Source organism: Hippocampus comes, unplaced genomic scaffold (assembly GCF_001891065.2).
Source record: "Hippocampus comes isolate QL1 unplaced genomic scaffold, H_comes_QL1_v1.1 scaffold76, whole genome shotgun sequence".
Lineage (NCBI taxonomy): Eukaryota > Metazoa > Chordata > Actinopteri > Syngnathiformes > Syngnathidae > Hippocampus > Hippocampus comes.
Window position 1 is genome coordinate 770887 of NW_017805277.1, and position 13292 is coordinate 784178.

General features: G+C 40.2%; 1 protein-coding gene across 1 annotated transcript in view; it reads right to left on the reverse strand.

Moving 5' to 3' along the window:
* The window catches only part of eys (eyes shut homolog), a 172694-nt gene that overhangs the window by 43815 nt on the left and 115587 nt on the right, over positions 1-13292 (reverse strand). Inside the window, exons 32-37 of the mRNA XM_019870330.1 lie at positions 10154-10344; positions 9423-9514; positions 6409-6559; positions 5867-5979; positions 5445-5614; positions 1349-1525 (exon numbers count right to left, since the gene is read on the reverse strand). Coding sequence (XP_019725889.1) covers positions 1349-1525; positions 5445-5614; positions 5867-5979; positions 6409-6559; positions 9423-9514; positions 10154-10344 — 894 coding nt within the window. The remainder of the gene's footprint in view (positions 1-1348; positions 1526-5444; positions 5615-5866; positions 5980-6408; positions 6560-9422; positions 9515-10153; positions 10345-13292) is intronic.

A 13292-nucleotide genomic window follows, 5' to 3' on the forward strand; every position in this document is an offset into this window, starting at 1 on the left:
TTTAAGTTATCAAAAATGGTTACATAACGCTACATAGAGAAACAACACTGACTAATTTTGTATTTGTAGGCATGCACTGTATGCATTCTATGCTGTTTGAATACATTTAACCAGCAAACAACAGATACTTGGGAGAGCAACTGGAGCAACAAGACACAAGCGATCATCTTTCATCAGCACAGCAAGAAAGGTGTTTCTAGATGTGCTCCTTGACCTCCTTTACAGAAGGACAAAGAAAAAAAACAAGCAAGTAGCTACTGACATGGTTGTAGGACAAGGGTCACAATGGACTCTGTCAGTCAACGATCTGGAGAGGAATACAAAATGTACAAGCTGTTCTAATGGGGGAGCACACCAGGAATGAGTGGAGTTTACAGCAGTCAAGGTTGAAATTTATGTGTATATATATATATATATATATATATATATATATATATATATTTGGGAACAAAATCACAAAGCTATGTAAATCTGCTAATATTATTTCAATCTTATATCAGTCTTTGCCTTAGAGGACCGAGTGCATTAGATTGGGTTGAACGGTTTCTGGGATTGTCAGCACAGAAAAAAATGTGGCTATTCTCTGCAAGATTTGGGAATGATAATTGGGGATTTAATGGCCTGCTCAATGCCATCATTAAATACCATGTGAGAAATGCCTCATTGACCACATATTGCAGCTGCAACTTCAGCTACATGCAGAAAAAAAAACAGAGTCTTGCAACAAATGTTCAGATGTCCACAAGTGAGAAGTCATCCTAAATACTAAGAACACATATGTAATCAATCGTAAGTACCGTGCACCACAGGAAGAATTCCATAACCGCATCTAAAATAACCAGTCATAGCTGCATTAAATGCAACACGCATCTCCTAAAATTAATTATTCAATCACCATTTTGTTTGGATAATTTTGATACCAAGTGTGGTGGTGTGTGTGTGTGTGTGTGTGTGTGTGTGTGTGTGTGTGTGTGTGTACAGTGACCATACAAATGTGTTGAAAAATCTTTCCATGATTTTCTGCGCATCTCATCATCAGTATTCATTACAAGAACAATGCCAACTCTGATTTTACCACACAGATGCTGTAGATGTATAGTTATGTATATCTAAAAAGTTTTGCTTGTAAGTTTTTTTTTATGGCGTACTGATTTGAATTCAGATGAAAGCAGCATTACATTAGATATTAATATCACAATTAAGAAAACCGCTGGGTAATTTGCACTCGCAAGGAAAAAGCAACATTAAACGCAGTCACCCTAATTGAATTGTATACAAATGCATATGTTTCGGTTTTACCTGTGCTTGCCGCAAGTGCTCTCAGACATAAAAATGTGACTCTACTCACTGTAGAGGAGGGTGCCTTGTGTAGATCGAGTTTTCACAGTCAAATGGAGAACAACGGTGGTGTCCTTGACAGGGGGCGGTGCATTCTTGCCGATGCCCGAGGAATGAGGAATTAATGTCACGGGTTGCAGCTCCAAATAAGATGTGCCATCAAAAGATGGCATGTACACTTTGGACTCTGGAAAAACAAAAGCAAAATCCTTTATATAGCAGGAAACGTGTTAGAATTTTCTGAAGAACATTGGAATCAATCAATCATTGGCCACACCAATTGTACTGTATGTCGTATCACACTACAAGAATGCAAGGACCACTGGAAAAAAAAATCTGCCTTTTCAAAAATAACAAGTCATAGAGGTATAACTTTAATGATGTCGTACCACGCTTGTACTTGTGTGTGATATAGTTCTGCTTCTGATCCTGGACCCTCACATTAGAAATACCTGTCGGTATGCCAGTGAAAATTTTCATCCATCCGGATGATTTCATTCTCGGGGCACTGAATTCATATCAACTGGACTACAGTAAAGCCTCGTTTATCGCTGGGGTTACGTTCCAAAAAGAACCCGTGATAAGTGATATCCGTGAAGTAGTCATCAATTATGACATATACAATACTGTATTGAATGACAACAAAGATTCTACCTTTTTCGGGCCAATCATTTCAAAAAAAAAAACTGCAGGAAAAAAAAAATCATAGATACAGTGAAGCTGTCAACGATGAATCATGTTACAGCGAGGGATTTCTGTATTCCGTTTGCCTCTCATCCAAGCAGGCTTCCATCACTTCATACTCATTGGCTATGAACATTTTATGTTAATACAGATCTCATTTGGTAGTGCTGGTGTACCGAATGCTGCGGGCAGCAGGTGTGTAGTTTAAGTGACGCCCAGCAAAGTTGTCAGGCTTCTGCCTTTGCTGCACTGACAGTTTGCTTATTAGCGGCAAGCAATGCTCTGTCAGAGCTACGCGGGGTTGTTATTTCCCCCTGATGACAAAGGGTATGACTTGAAGGAGGTGCTCACTCAGGTCATCAACTCCACAAGACAGTGATGACATTGTACACCTGGTAGAGTGTTTGAGAGCTTGCTGCGCAGCAACGGATTGAAAAAATGGCCAGCTTCAGCTCAGGGAGTTCTAACCTCAGTGTCCGACATGAAGCAAATGTTAGATGACAGCGTATGATATCATGCAGAGGTTTTTTTTTTTTTAAATAAAAAAAAAAAATAGGCCAACAACTACTGAGGGAGGGCTAAATCCCACCAAAACAATTCTTTTTATTTTTTAAAATTTCGATCTCTACCATACAACAGTGATAATTGTTATTGTTGTCTTGGGATTTTAACGTCTAGTTGTCGAATGTTAGAACCCTGCATGCCATTACGTTCATCTCAGTCTGTTTCTTTGTGGATGATTAACAGTACAATACCAAGAAGCCAAAAATACGGTCATGCCAGTCAGAGTTTTACGCGCCTGATAAATTGTTTCTTCAAAGATGAGGTGGCTGGTCCGGGATCTACTCAAAGACATTGTCTCAACTCTGCAAGTAGTCAATTGAAAGCGATGTAATCACAGGATTAGTTGGGGACTAAATGGCTTTGAGGAAAAGATGTAGTCATAAAAGACAAAACCACCGAGGTGGGAAATTATTCAGTCTGTATTGATTATGACCTCCTTCTATGGCTCATTACCTGATGTCCTTATTTCTTGAATTTCTGAAGGTCTGATGTAGGATGTTGGCTGAGAGGGGATCATTCAAATGAAAGGCGATTGCCTGTTTGTCCCATTTATGTCTTTTCAAAAAGTTCTACCTTATCCGGAGGTTATTTAAAAAAAAAAATACATGGCCATTTTAGCTATTCTGTGTCATCCATTAATGTAACCTATTTTCAAAATATGTAGGACATTTCTCGCCTTTTCTTTCCTTTGTCATCGAAGAACCTAAGAAAAGTAGGTACGCACTTCGGGTTTGAAAAACATTCTAGTGTGGAACAAGCTGGATGCAACACCAAAAGAATTCTAAACTATAAAGAGTTGATTTGGGAATATGAAAGCTCCAGTAGCATTTCAATATGTGTTGAAAAAAAACAAAAAAAAAAACAAAGAGAAAGCAGCTGTGCAGTATTGTTTTGAAGGCCTATGCTAGCTTTTGCACAATATGCTTTTCGGTAACTTCACCGATGAAGACAACATTTTGAGACACCGATGAGCCTATGAGCATACTGTATGTTTAGGCACATGACACATATCTTATTGATACCATTTTGATTTAACATTGGTGTAGGCAGCCTATGCTCATGTCCCCCGGATGCAAGCATCAAAAGGTTACAGGATGCAAGTCAGCAAAAGTCAATGTCATTAGTTCCATGCCAAGATGACATCTGGCTAAACAACAAAGAGCAGCGATGACTTTGTTTCTTCTTCTCTTGTGGCTATCACTTAATTTAACAGGATGTGAGGACAAGGTTGTCAGCGAGCAAAGCTGCCATGGCGACACACGTGCAAAGGCTTTGTCAGCATGTAAACAGCCGTCGGAGTTCTTCCACAGGCCATCGCGAGCGGGGACTGCTAAGCACAGCAGTGGATGAGTGCTCATATGAGATTGGAATGCGTTGAACCTGAGAGACTGCATGGAATGCTTTTGAGAAGGAACAATTCTGACAAAGTCAGCAGAAATTAATCAGAAGGCCCACCGCTGGTCTTTAGAGGGAAGCTTCGCGGGTCTGAGAATTTGTTGGATAAGCAGGAACTTTCTTTCTGGCACGGTGAGAAAATGGCGGCGTTCAACACGATATAAAAGTTACATCGACATTTTTATGTGAAGCGAAAAATTTGGATATAATCATCATTACCATTAAATCCTATAAATCTTTCCTTTATGATGAGCATAGTAACACAGCATGGCTAAGACAAAATTCACTCAACAATCAAAAACTGCCCTGATGTCATTTTAGTGTGCAGTTAAGTGTGTGCGAATTCTGAAAACAACTCTGCGCAGAAATATTATTGCAGATGCTAGTGCTAACCAATGATGAGCAGTGATCTTTTTGCTGGTCTACAAGACCACTAAAACAGGGAACAATCTCCTCAATATACAATCATCATGATGTTGAAGATATTATTTTGGGTCTAATGTATAATTATTGACTAAATACCCGAGAGAAGTTATTGGGTGTACATATCGTGTTCGCATATTTGGTACGAATCATTTTTTGGAAAGGCAGAATCCATCTCTTGCTGATTCATTTCCTGCATGTTGCTTTTCCTCCTCTTTTGAATCAAATCTAGTCAATTGTGGCGTTCAAAGAAGTATTTTTGAAGGGAACGGTTGAGAGTTTGGGTTGAATGATGAGCAAAGTGCCGCAAGGTCGCATTCTCATTCAGGAATGGTTCAAGCTGATTATATGGATCTTTCATTTCATTAATCATTTCGTGAATAATTCACATCACTCAACATTTCAAATGCAGCGGACTCTATTCCGCTCCGATGTGAAACCTATTACCCAAAGAGGCTCAGCATATATTAACACACAGTGCTAGCTGTCTGTCTCTCCGAAGATACCACTGCTGAGGTCACAATAATGTAGCTTTACAAGTTTCTTTTTACCGAGTGGGTAAAATGGGAAACTCTCAGCTCACAAAAATAAGCAAACAAACAAATCACACGCACACACACACACACACACACGCCTGCCCGGTGGTCCAGTGAGCGCGTCGACCTCACAGTGCAGAGGTACCGGGTTCAATTCCAGCTCCGGCCTCCCTGTGTGGAGTTTGCATGTTCTCCCCGGGTGGGTTTTCTCCGGGTACTCCGGTTTCCTCCCACATTCCAAAAACATGCGTAGCAGGCTGATTGAATACTCTAAATTGTCCCTAAGTGTGGGTGTGGGCGCAGATTATTGTTCGTCTCTGTGTGCCCTGCGATTGGCTGGCAACGGGGTCAGGGTGTCCCCCGCCTACTGCCCGAAGACAGCTGGGATAGGCTCCACCCCCCGCGACCCTTGTGAGGATTAAGCGGATCAGAAAATGGATGTATGGATGGATACACACACACACACACACACACACACACACACACACTCACATATTACAATACCTTTCTCACAAAATGTTCCAGTAAAATGAAGCGGGCAGAGGCAGGAAGGCGTTTCGTTGGCAGGTTGTTGCAGCTCATGACACGTTCCCCCATTGTGGCACACATCATCACCACAAATTTCATGCTGGGAGTGTTCTGCTGCTTGAGCGGGAGCTCCGGTTGTGTTGACACTGTTGGTCAGTCACATGAAAAAGGAGTCATCTTGATGGGCAGCATGCAAACGTCACGGTTAGTGGAAAAACACATTCAAATCCATCCATTATCACTTAAGTGCATACTAAAATGTAATAGACATCAAGGTAATTTTTGTCACATGATCAAAGTTTGAAAATACATACTAATTAAAAAAACAACAACTTTCTTTCTTCGTTTTAGAAATTGATTAACCGAGTGACAACAACTGATGTATGAAAATACTTTACCTGCATGTGCCAATGTTGCTGCTGGTGATCGCATCAGATGTGTGCAAACTTCTGACTTGGTTAAATTCAAGGATTTCAATGCAGCCGGTATAGTTGTAGAAAGGTCTTGCAGTCTAAAAGGGAGATGGGGGAAACTCAATTATTTGTTTCTCTGTTTTTATGCCAACATATACTCTTTAGTATGATCTACTTGCAACAACAGCTTTCAGTCCTTCAGAAGTGACGGCACTATGAATGGGAGTTTATTTTTTTGTTCAGGCATAACTCAATGATTTAAACATTTTTTTTTTTTGGTTCTAACACCAAATAGCCATTTAGATTTTTTTTTTTTTTTTTGTCTATACTCGTTCAGACCAGCATATTGTATGTACCTGCCATAGTTTTCAACCACTTTGGGATTAGTGCAGTAACGGGAGCAAGTGTGTAATATTCAAAGAACAAAATGTTGCTTTCACAGAGCAGTGATCACATGTAATTGATGTATTCTTCTGTTATTCCAAGGATCTTTCCTTGGCGACACATGAGTGTTTTTCAAATCTTACCTGAATGGCCAAGTACCGTTGTGGCAGACCTCCAATGAAGATGTGGTTTGTTCTTTGCATCATGTGTTCCAACCTCCAATTACTTGTTGCACTTTTGATTTTTTCATGGCCGGAAAGAAATATTTCCGCCTCACAAGGAGCCAGGTGTTGTCTAATAAGAAGTGAGACACATAAGGGCAATTATGGAGGTGGTGACACTGACAACCTTGTAAGTCCACTCCAACTCCTTCCAAACACGTACTTCTTCAGAAGACAGACACCACCTTTGTTTTAAAGAAATGCTGAACAAGAGCAGATTCTTGTTGACTATTTTTGGTAAAGAAACAAATGATTTTTTGCAGATGATAGATTAGGTATGTTTCACCAAGTCTGATCCATACTTCCAGCTTGAAAAATGGCGCAAATAATTCTAATTCAAATGTTCAAATCGTTTTACTGTGCTTCTCATCCCTACTAGCTCAGAGGAAGATGGCCAGGACATTTGTGTAAGTATCCATTTGTCGTTGGATGTTTTACTTCAGACTGTTTACACATAAACAAAAAGCCATTGATATTTGGCTTTTGGGTGATATTTCAGGATGAACCAAAGATGCACTGTAACCTTTATAAGTAAACTTCATTTGACCTTTAAATGCTGCTTTTGAATGCAAATTCATTGGTCCAATATTAATTTAAGTTTTGCTAAAGGATCGTACAAGCCATTCAGAAATACTGAGTTGAAACTGTACCAGATGGCAAAAGGGGACGTCCTTATGATGCCCTGTGGACCATGGTAATGTTCTAATTTAGTTGAACTCTCTCCCCTAATTAAGTTAGCATAACAGGTTATACTTTGCTGTCTGAACCGGTGTTGTTTTTTTATTCTTTACATCACAAAACATGTCTCAACAGGATCTTGTAGACTTAATATTCAATATTTTTGGTGCTAAAGATTTCAAATAAAAGTCAAAATGTGACAAAGCAGGTTGTTATGGGATCGCAATATCTTCAACAACGTCATCCTATTTCAGCGACCCCCCCCAGCAGCTATCTTTTATTCTCAAAAAACAAACGTCCACTTGAAACTACATAGGGGACCAGATAATTACATCAGTGCAGATTCAGCATGAACCATCAGTCGCTTGAGGGTACACAGATTTCCCCCCTCACCTCCGAATAACCATTGTTACTTGAAGGGAAGTAAGGAAGTCCACGCAGCAACTGAGGTCGATTTGCTTGGCCCTCACTTTCCAAACGGTTGCAGATGCCGGCTAAATACTCGGAGAACCAACTCCTACCTTCCTCAAGAGCTTGCTTGCGTGGAACGGCGGGTAATTTAGACGCAGTCTGAGAGAAAGGCCTGGCCAGCAGCCAGAGGGCAGTGTGCACACTGTCCTTGAGAAGCCAGCCCCAACGGCCTTTCTACTTAACATACTGAACAGAGTCTTTGACGGGAAGATATATTAAAAGTCTATAATGAGTTTGGCCGTGAGGATGACCATGGTGTTGTAGCTTTGGGTCAAATCAGACAAAGATGGACGGAGTCCGCAATCATTCAATTACAAATTATTTGGTTTGTGACACCTGCCCGCATTTTTCCATGCTCCTGGCCCTCTAGTTATGACAGCTCTTGCTCTCAAAATGTCTCCAAGGGTTCAGCACAGCACATTATGATGGATTCTTACCACTGTTGTATTTTTCTTGTAGCAAAAAACAGGGGGTGGGGCCTTGCAGCTCTTTAACCCGATAGGCCAGTTTTTGCGCACTTACCGGTACCGATTTAGGGAAGAGTTGTTTCTTCGGGGGGGGGGGGGGGGCCCCCCAACTGTTTTGTTTTGTTTTTTTTTTTTTGATAACAACTTCTATTGTATGACGTGAATTTTTTTTTCTTGTTTCTCCTCCACTTGTTCTTCAATCGTGCCTTCTTAAAAAACCATTTACTCCAAAGCGATTCATCTTTAATGTACAGAAAGTAATTCCATTATTCTTCGTCATTTCATGGCAACCCTGAAATCAATGAACAATGCCATAGGGCATTTGTATACATACACTCACATTTAAACTTGAGTATTGTTGTATCTTTAATCTATATGCAATGTGCATTTGCAAAAAGAATCAGAGCAGCGTCATGGAAAAAAATCCCATTCTTTTTCACTTCTATTATGTGAAGGAATGAATGCTGCGGCAGCCTTGCTATTTTATATTAAATTGTGTTTTTCTCATGACTTTCCCTGCCTCTTGTCACCACAGTTCATAGCAGCAACACTTAATTGGAGGTTGTGTGCCTTGCTCAAAGACATTTCAAACCGGTAGCTCATCAGCAACTAGTTCTCCTTTCAAGGTTTTGGCCTTTTGAGAAAAATGACTGTGTGGATTTTCTATCTCAACTACGATAAAATTAAAGCATAATTACAAAGCGACTGCCAAAATGGCTATTACAGTTGTGGAATTCGCAATATTACTGAGAAGTGATGGTAAGATTGTGCCAAGGCTAAAGAAAAATATCTCAAAGGGTTTGCAGCCTTACTTTAAATCTTTGAAACATTGATTTTGTGCTTGGCTCCTGATCGCTAATGTTTTCATCATGAAACACTGCAAATTAAGACTTGAGAACACCCAATAAAGCATTCCCGCTGATCACTAATGCTTTTTAATAGCAGCATTGTGATCCGGTTCTTTGAAAAGTAGGCTTATTGGTAATAAACTATCAATGACTTCTCTTATGGCCCCTTGATTTGACTTACAGTCATTCATTTGAACAAACGCTTCAATACTTGACGCAAGTGGATGACACGGGATGCGAAGTTAATACCACCTGAGGCGCTAATACCATTTGAACGTTACGTAAAGCTAAGAAGCTTATGATACAAATAGGCTTCTTCTTCCTCATTAAATGAAATATAGCCAAAGGCGGATTTGTTTATTTGCAAACCCAAGTCAGAACTGTAAATTGAAATTACCACTCCTAAACACAAGCTATTCAGGGATGCGATAATCCCTCACAGTGCGCTGGAACTCATTGAAAAAGAACATACCTGATGTTGACAATGTGTACTTGGCCATCATCAACGTGAATTTGTGTGTTAATCCAAGCGCCATCATCCCCTCCATTGCAGGAAAAGACATACTGAAAGTAAATTGTGACAAACGTAACTGCGGACGTGAGCGTCTTCTCGGTGAATTACTGTTTATATCATTGACACAAAATTGTGTTTCATTGACACTGAAAATAATTTGGAGTGATCCATGAGTAAAGTTTTTTTTTCCCCCCATTCAGAAATTCAAACTAAATTTTACAAGGAGAGTTTTTGAGTACATTTTACTTGCTTAATATTATTAGTTCATTAAAAAAAAACAAAATAAATAATAATAATAATAAATAATCACTCAAGCATTGAGGAATGAGGCCACAAGATTTAGGTTTGAAGATGGCCGCTGTACTAACCTAGCCATGCCACTCCTCCAGTGACCTAGTTCATTGCTGGTGTCAGGCGGAATACTCGTAACCCCCAAAAACATTTTGGGGGTCTCATTTTGGACACCGCAGCGCAATCGCTAACACACAGTAGTTAGTGGCATGACTCTGGTAGTCGATTGACTGTTGCCATGTTCCTCAACCCTTGAGTGACTTTTTTTTTTGTAACATTAAGTCATACTATGAAAACAAATCAAGAACTCCCTGTGTAAAATTGACTTTTTTTCTCCAAGTAAAAAACACTCCATTTTATTTTTCACCTGACAGGCTGTCATTGTCTTAAAGTTTTACCTGTAGCGTCCCATCCATGACAAAGAGTTCCATGAAAATGAAATCTCTCTTATCTGGTCCTTGGCCCACATAAATAATAGTTCCACGGTCTGCTTGCGTCTGAAATCTCACAGTTACATTGTTGATGATGCTGAGGTGGATCCCTTCAAACTCCAGGTAAGAATTTCCAAAATACTGGAGATATTTTGAATCTAAGGGGATACAAACACAGATGTTGAAGTGATGGAAAAGGTTTGTGCATCTTTATAGTCAATTCTACGGAGATCCACTATTCATCCCTAAACGGAAAAATGAAAATCATTTGTCCACCCACTCCAAGCGTAGAGAGGCGGTTGCTCTGGGTGAGTTTATGGAACTTCACGGAAAAGCTTCCATGCCTAGCTGAGGCGATGTGAGACAGACTTGAACTCGCTGTTTGTATTCCTCCGAGTCTCTTGCTTTGTTGCAGCATAAAATGTAAATGTAACCTGTATCGATCAAATAACCTTGGCAACAGAAATAGAATACAGCTGAAAGACGCATAAGAGGAAAACGCACAAAACTTGAGCAAGGAAGCAAGGGTAGATTGCTTTTATTTGAAAAGAAGTGCAAAGAATCCTTCGACATTATGCAAGTGCCTTTTTGCTCACTGTCGAGGCAAACTGAAACCAATCTTATTCACTGGGAAAGCTGCGAAGCATGCAAATGACACAATATCAGGAGAGAGAAGCTGAATGTAGTCATGCACATTTATTACATGCCGGGTTTTATAGCGGAATAACTTGTCTTGTATCATCCGCGAGAAGAGGCAATTATGGGACACTAGTGTTCAAGTATCCCTTGCCCATAATCTTCTTGAGCATAGTGACGCAGACCACCTTAAACGACAGGCTCGGACTGGGACCTCATGCTCAATATTGTTCACATTTGAAAGAAAGCCTGCAATCTGTTACTGAGAAGCCAAAGCAGGGAGTGTGTTCTATTGAAAAGCATTTGTGGATGCACCTGTCTCATGCTCTGTCTGTTCCTATCTGGGGAGAGGGAGGGAAAAAAAAACATTCATTCCACTAGAGAGATCAGCAGCGCTCCTTTTAAGTTGTTGCCATGATTAATCGAGCAAGCACAAGTGAGACCGCTATCAATATTTGTTACACGTCAAGTCCTAATAGGTTGGCAAGCACTTCTGATCTGACAGCGTGCTCCTCAGAGCATTTCACGAGCAAGTTTACCTAAATACCCCATTTGGACTGGGAAGCTATAGGACCAATACCCTGAGGAAAAACCACTGACAAAAAAAAAAAAGAAAAGAGAATCACAAGGAGCATACCCACTCTGATCTGTGAATTAATGAGCATAAACCAACAATGCAATGATGCAGCGCTGCGTTCTTCACTCCTGGCAATACAAGTTGCCAGTGCTGATGATGTAAAATTACCCCCCAGAGACAAAGCTTTTCATTCATTTTAAAGCCTTGTTAAGTCTGAAGTAGTCTTTGATGCAGTATGAGCCTGCTGCAAGGAAGTAGTCCCGTAACTAATTAACAGCTAACTCCAGCTTCACCTTCAAAGGTCCTCCCTTTCTTTTACCTGTTCGATGGTTTTCTCATATTTGTACATACATTCACAAGTCCCAACATTACGAACACTTGCACTTGAAGAGCTGTGGCTAAAAATGTCCAAAAAGAGAATAACCCCCAGTTTTGATACAAGCATATGTTCATTGTTGGTTTTTTAAACTGCTGTGTATCATACAGAGAAGCAGCTGTCATCTGACTAGAAGATTGACAAAACATGAAAAAGGTTGTACACCTCTGAAATTAACAACCAAATAATCAGAGACGGGCATTCCGCCCCTGAGACGGAACGGTTCGTCCGTCCTGGACTGACAGCCGTTTTTGGAACAGAGGATGAGAACTTTTTTTTTTTTTTAAAAGGCCAGCAGTGCGTTGAAATAAAAACGCACACCAGATGTTTAAAAAACTCCAAAACACTTTGGGGTTAATACATCAAACCATGTCATTCCCAGTCTATGGTACCATGAAAAAAAATGTTCCCCAAGTCCTGATGGTCAATCATGAGGCTGATTTGCTTAAGGATGGTATACACACAAAGATAAACTCGCCCATTTTGATCCTGATTTCTCCCTTCCAACCGAAGTCAGCAAGCGTCCGTTTAACATCATCATTATGTTATGGATTAAGATGTGGTAAGAGAGATTGAAGACAACTGTCAATGCCTACGATCATAAATGGAAAACAAAAAAACACAAAAAATGGAAACGGGTGTGGTTAACAATGAGGCTGGCAAAATAATAGATTTTGACACAAAACAGAACCAATCAGGAAGTGAACTGGACATCGGAAATGGAGGAGCAACTGTTTTAAGTTGGTGTTTTTTTTTTAGTCATTCACCACAATGGAAATGAAAAGAATTTCTGTTGGCAAGATATTGCCCCTGCGCTGTATTTACCAGATAAGCTATCATCTGGCCGACTTTCTTGTACTTGTTTTTCTTTGTCTTCTGTAGCAGTCTCAGTACTACACCAGATTTCCTGCTCGGGGACAAGACCCTTCATTGTTGATAGTGTGTTAAGTCAAGTGTCTGTGCTGAGTTCTAAAGTACCGCATGCAAGCGGGAACAGCAGCAGTAACAACACAGTGGGATTTTTCTTTACCTATCGTGTGGGGCCTCTCACATTTGAAAAATGGTCAAGTTGTTTCAAATTTTGACCAGACAGTCAACAAGTAGTTTCATATTTTGCCCTTTATTTGAGTTGCGATTTGTCGTTTAATAGTGACACACTGATGAAATATTGTTTTTGTGTTGCTGTGCAAACCACTATTAATTTTCCCTTGGTTATATAGGAGAGTTGCAGTGTCTGTAGGGACATTTAGCCTGTGCATTAATCTGTCCCCTGCTTTTAATAGATGTGATTATCTAGAGCAGATGTATCTAAATCCATTTTCCACACCACTTGTAGTCATTTGGGTTGTGGGTTAGCTGGAGCGTTTCCCAGCAGACTTTTGGCAAGAAGTGGGGTAGAATTTGGGCTCGTCGCCTAACAACCATTCAAACTCTCATTCACGCCTATGGGCAATTTTGAGTCGACCTTACATGTATGTTTTTAAAATGTGGGAGGAAGACAAGGTACCCAGGAAAAA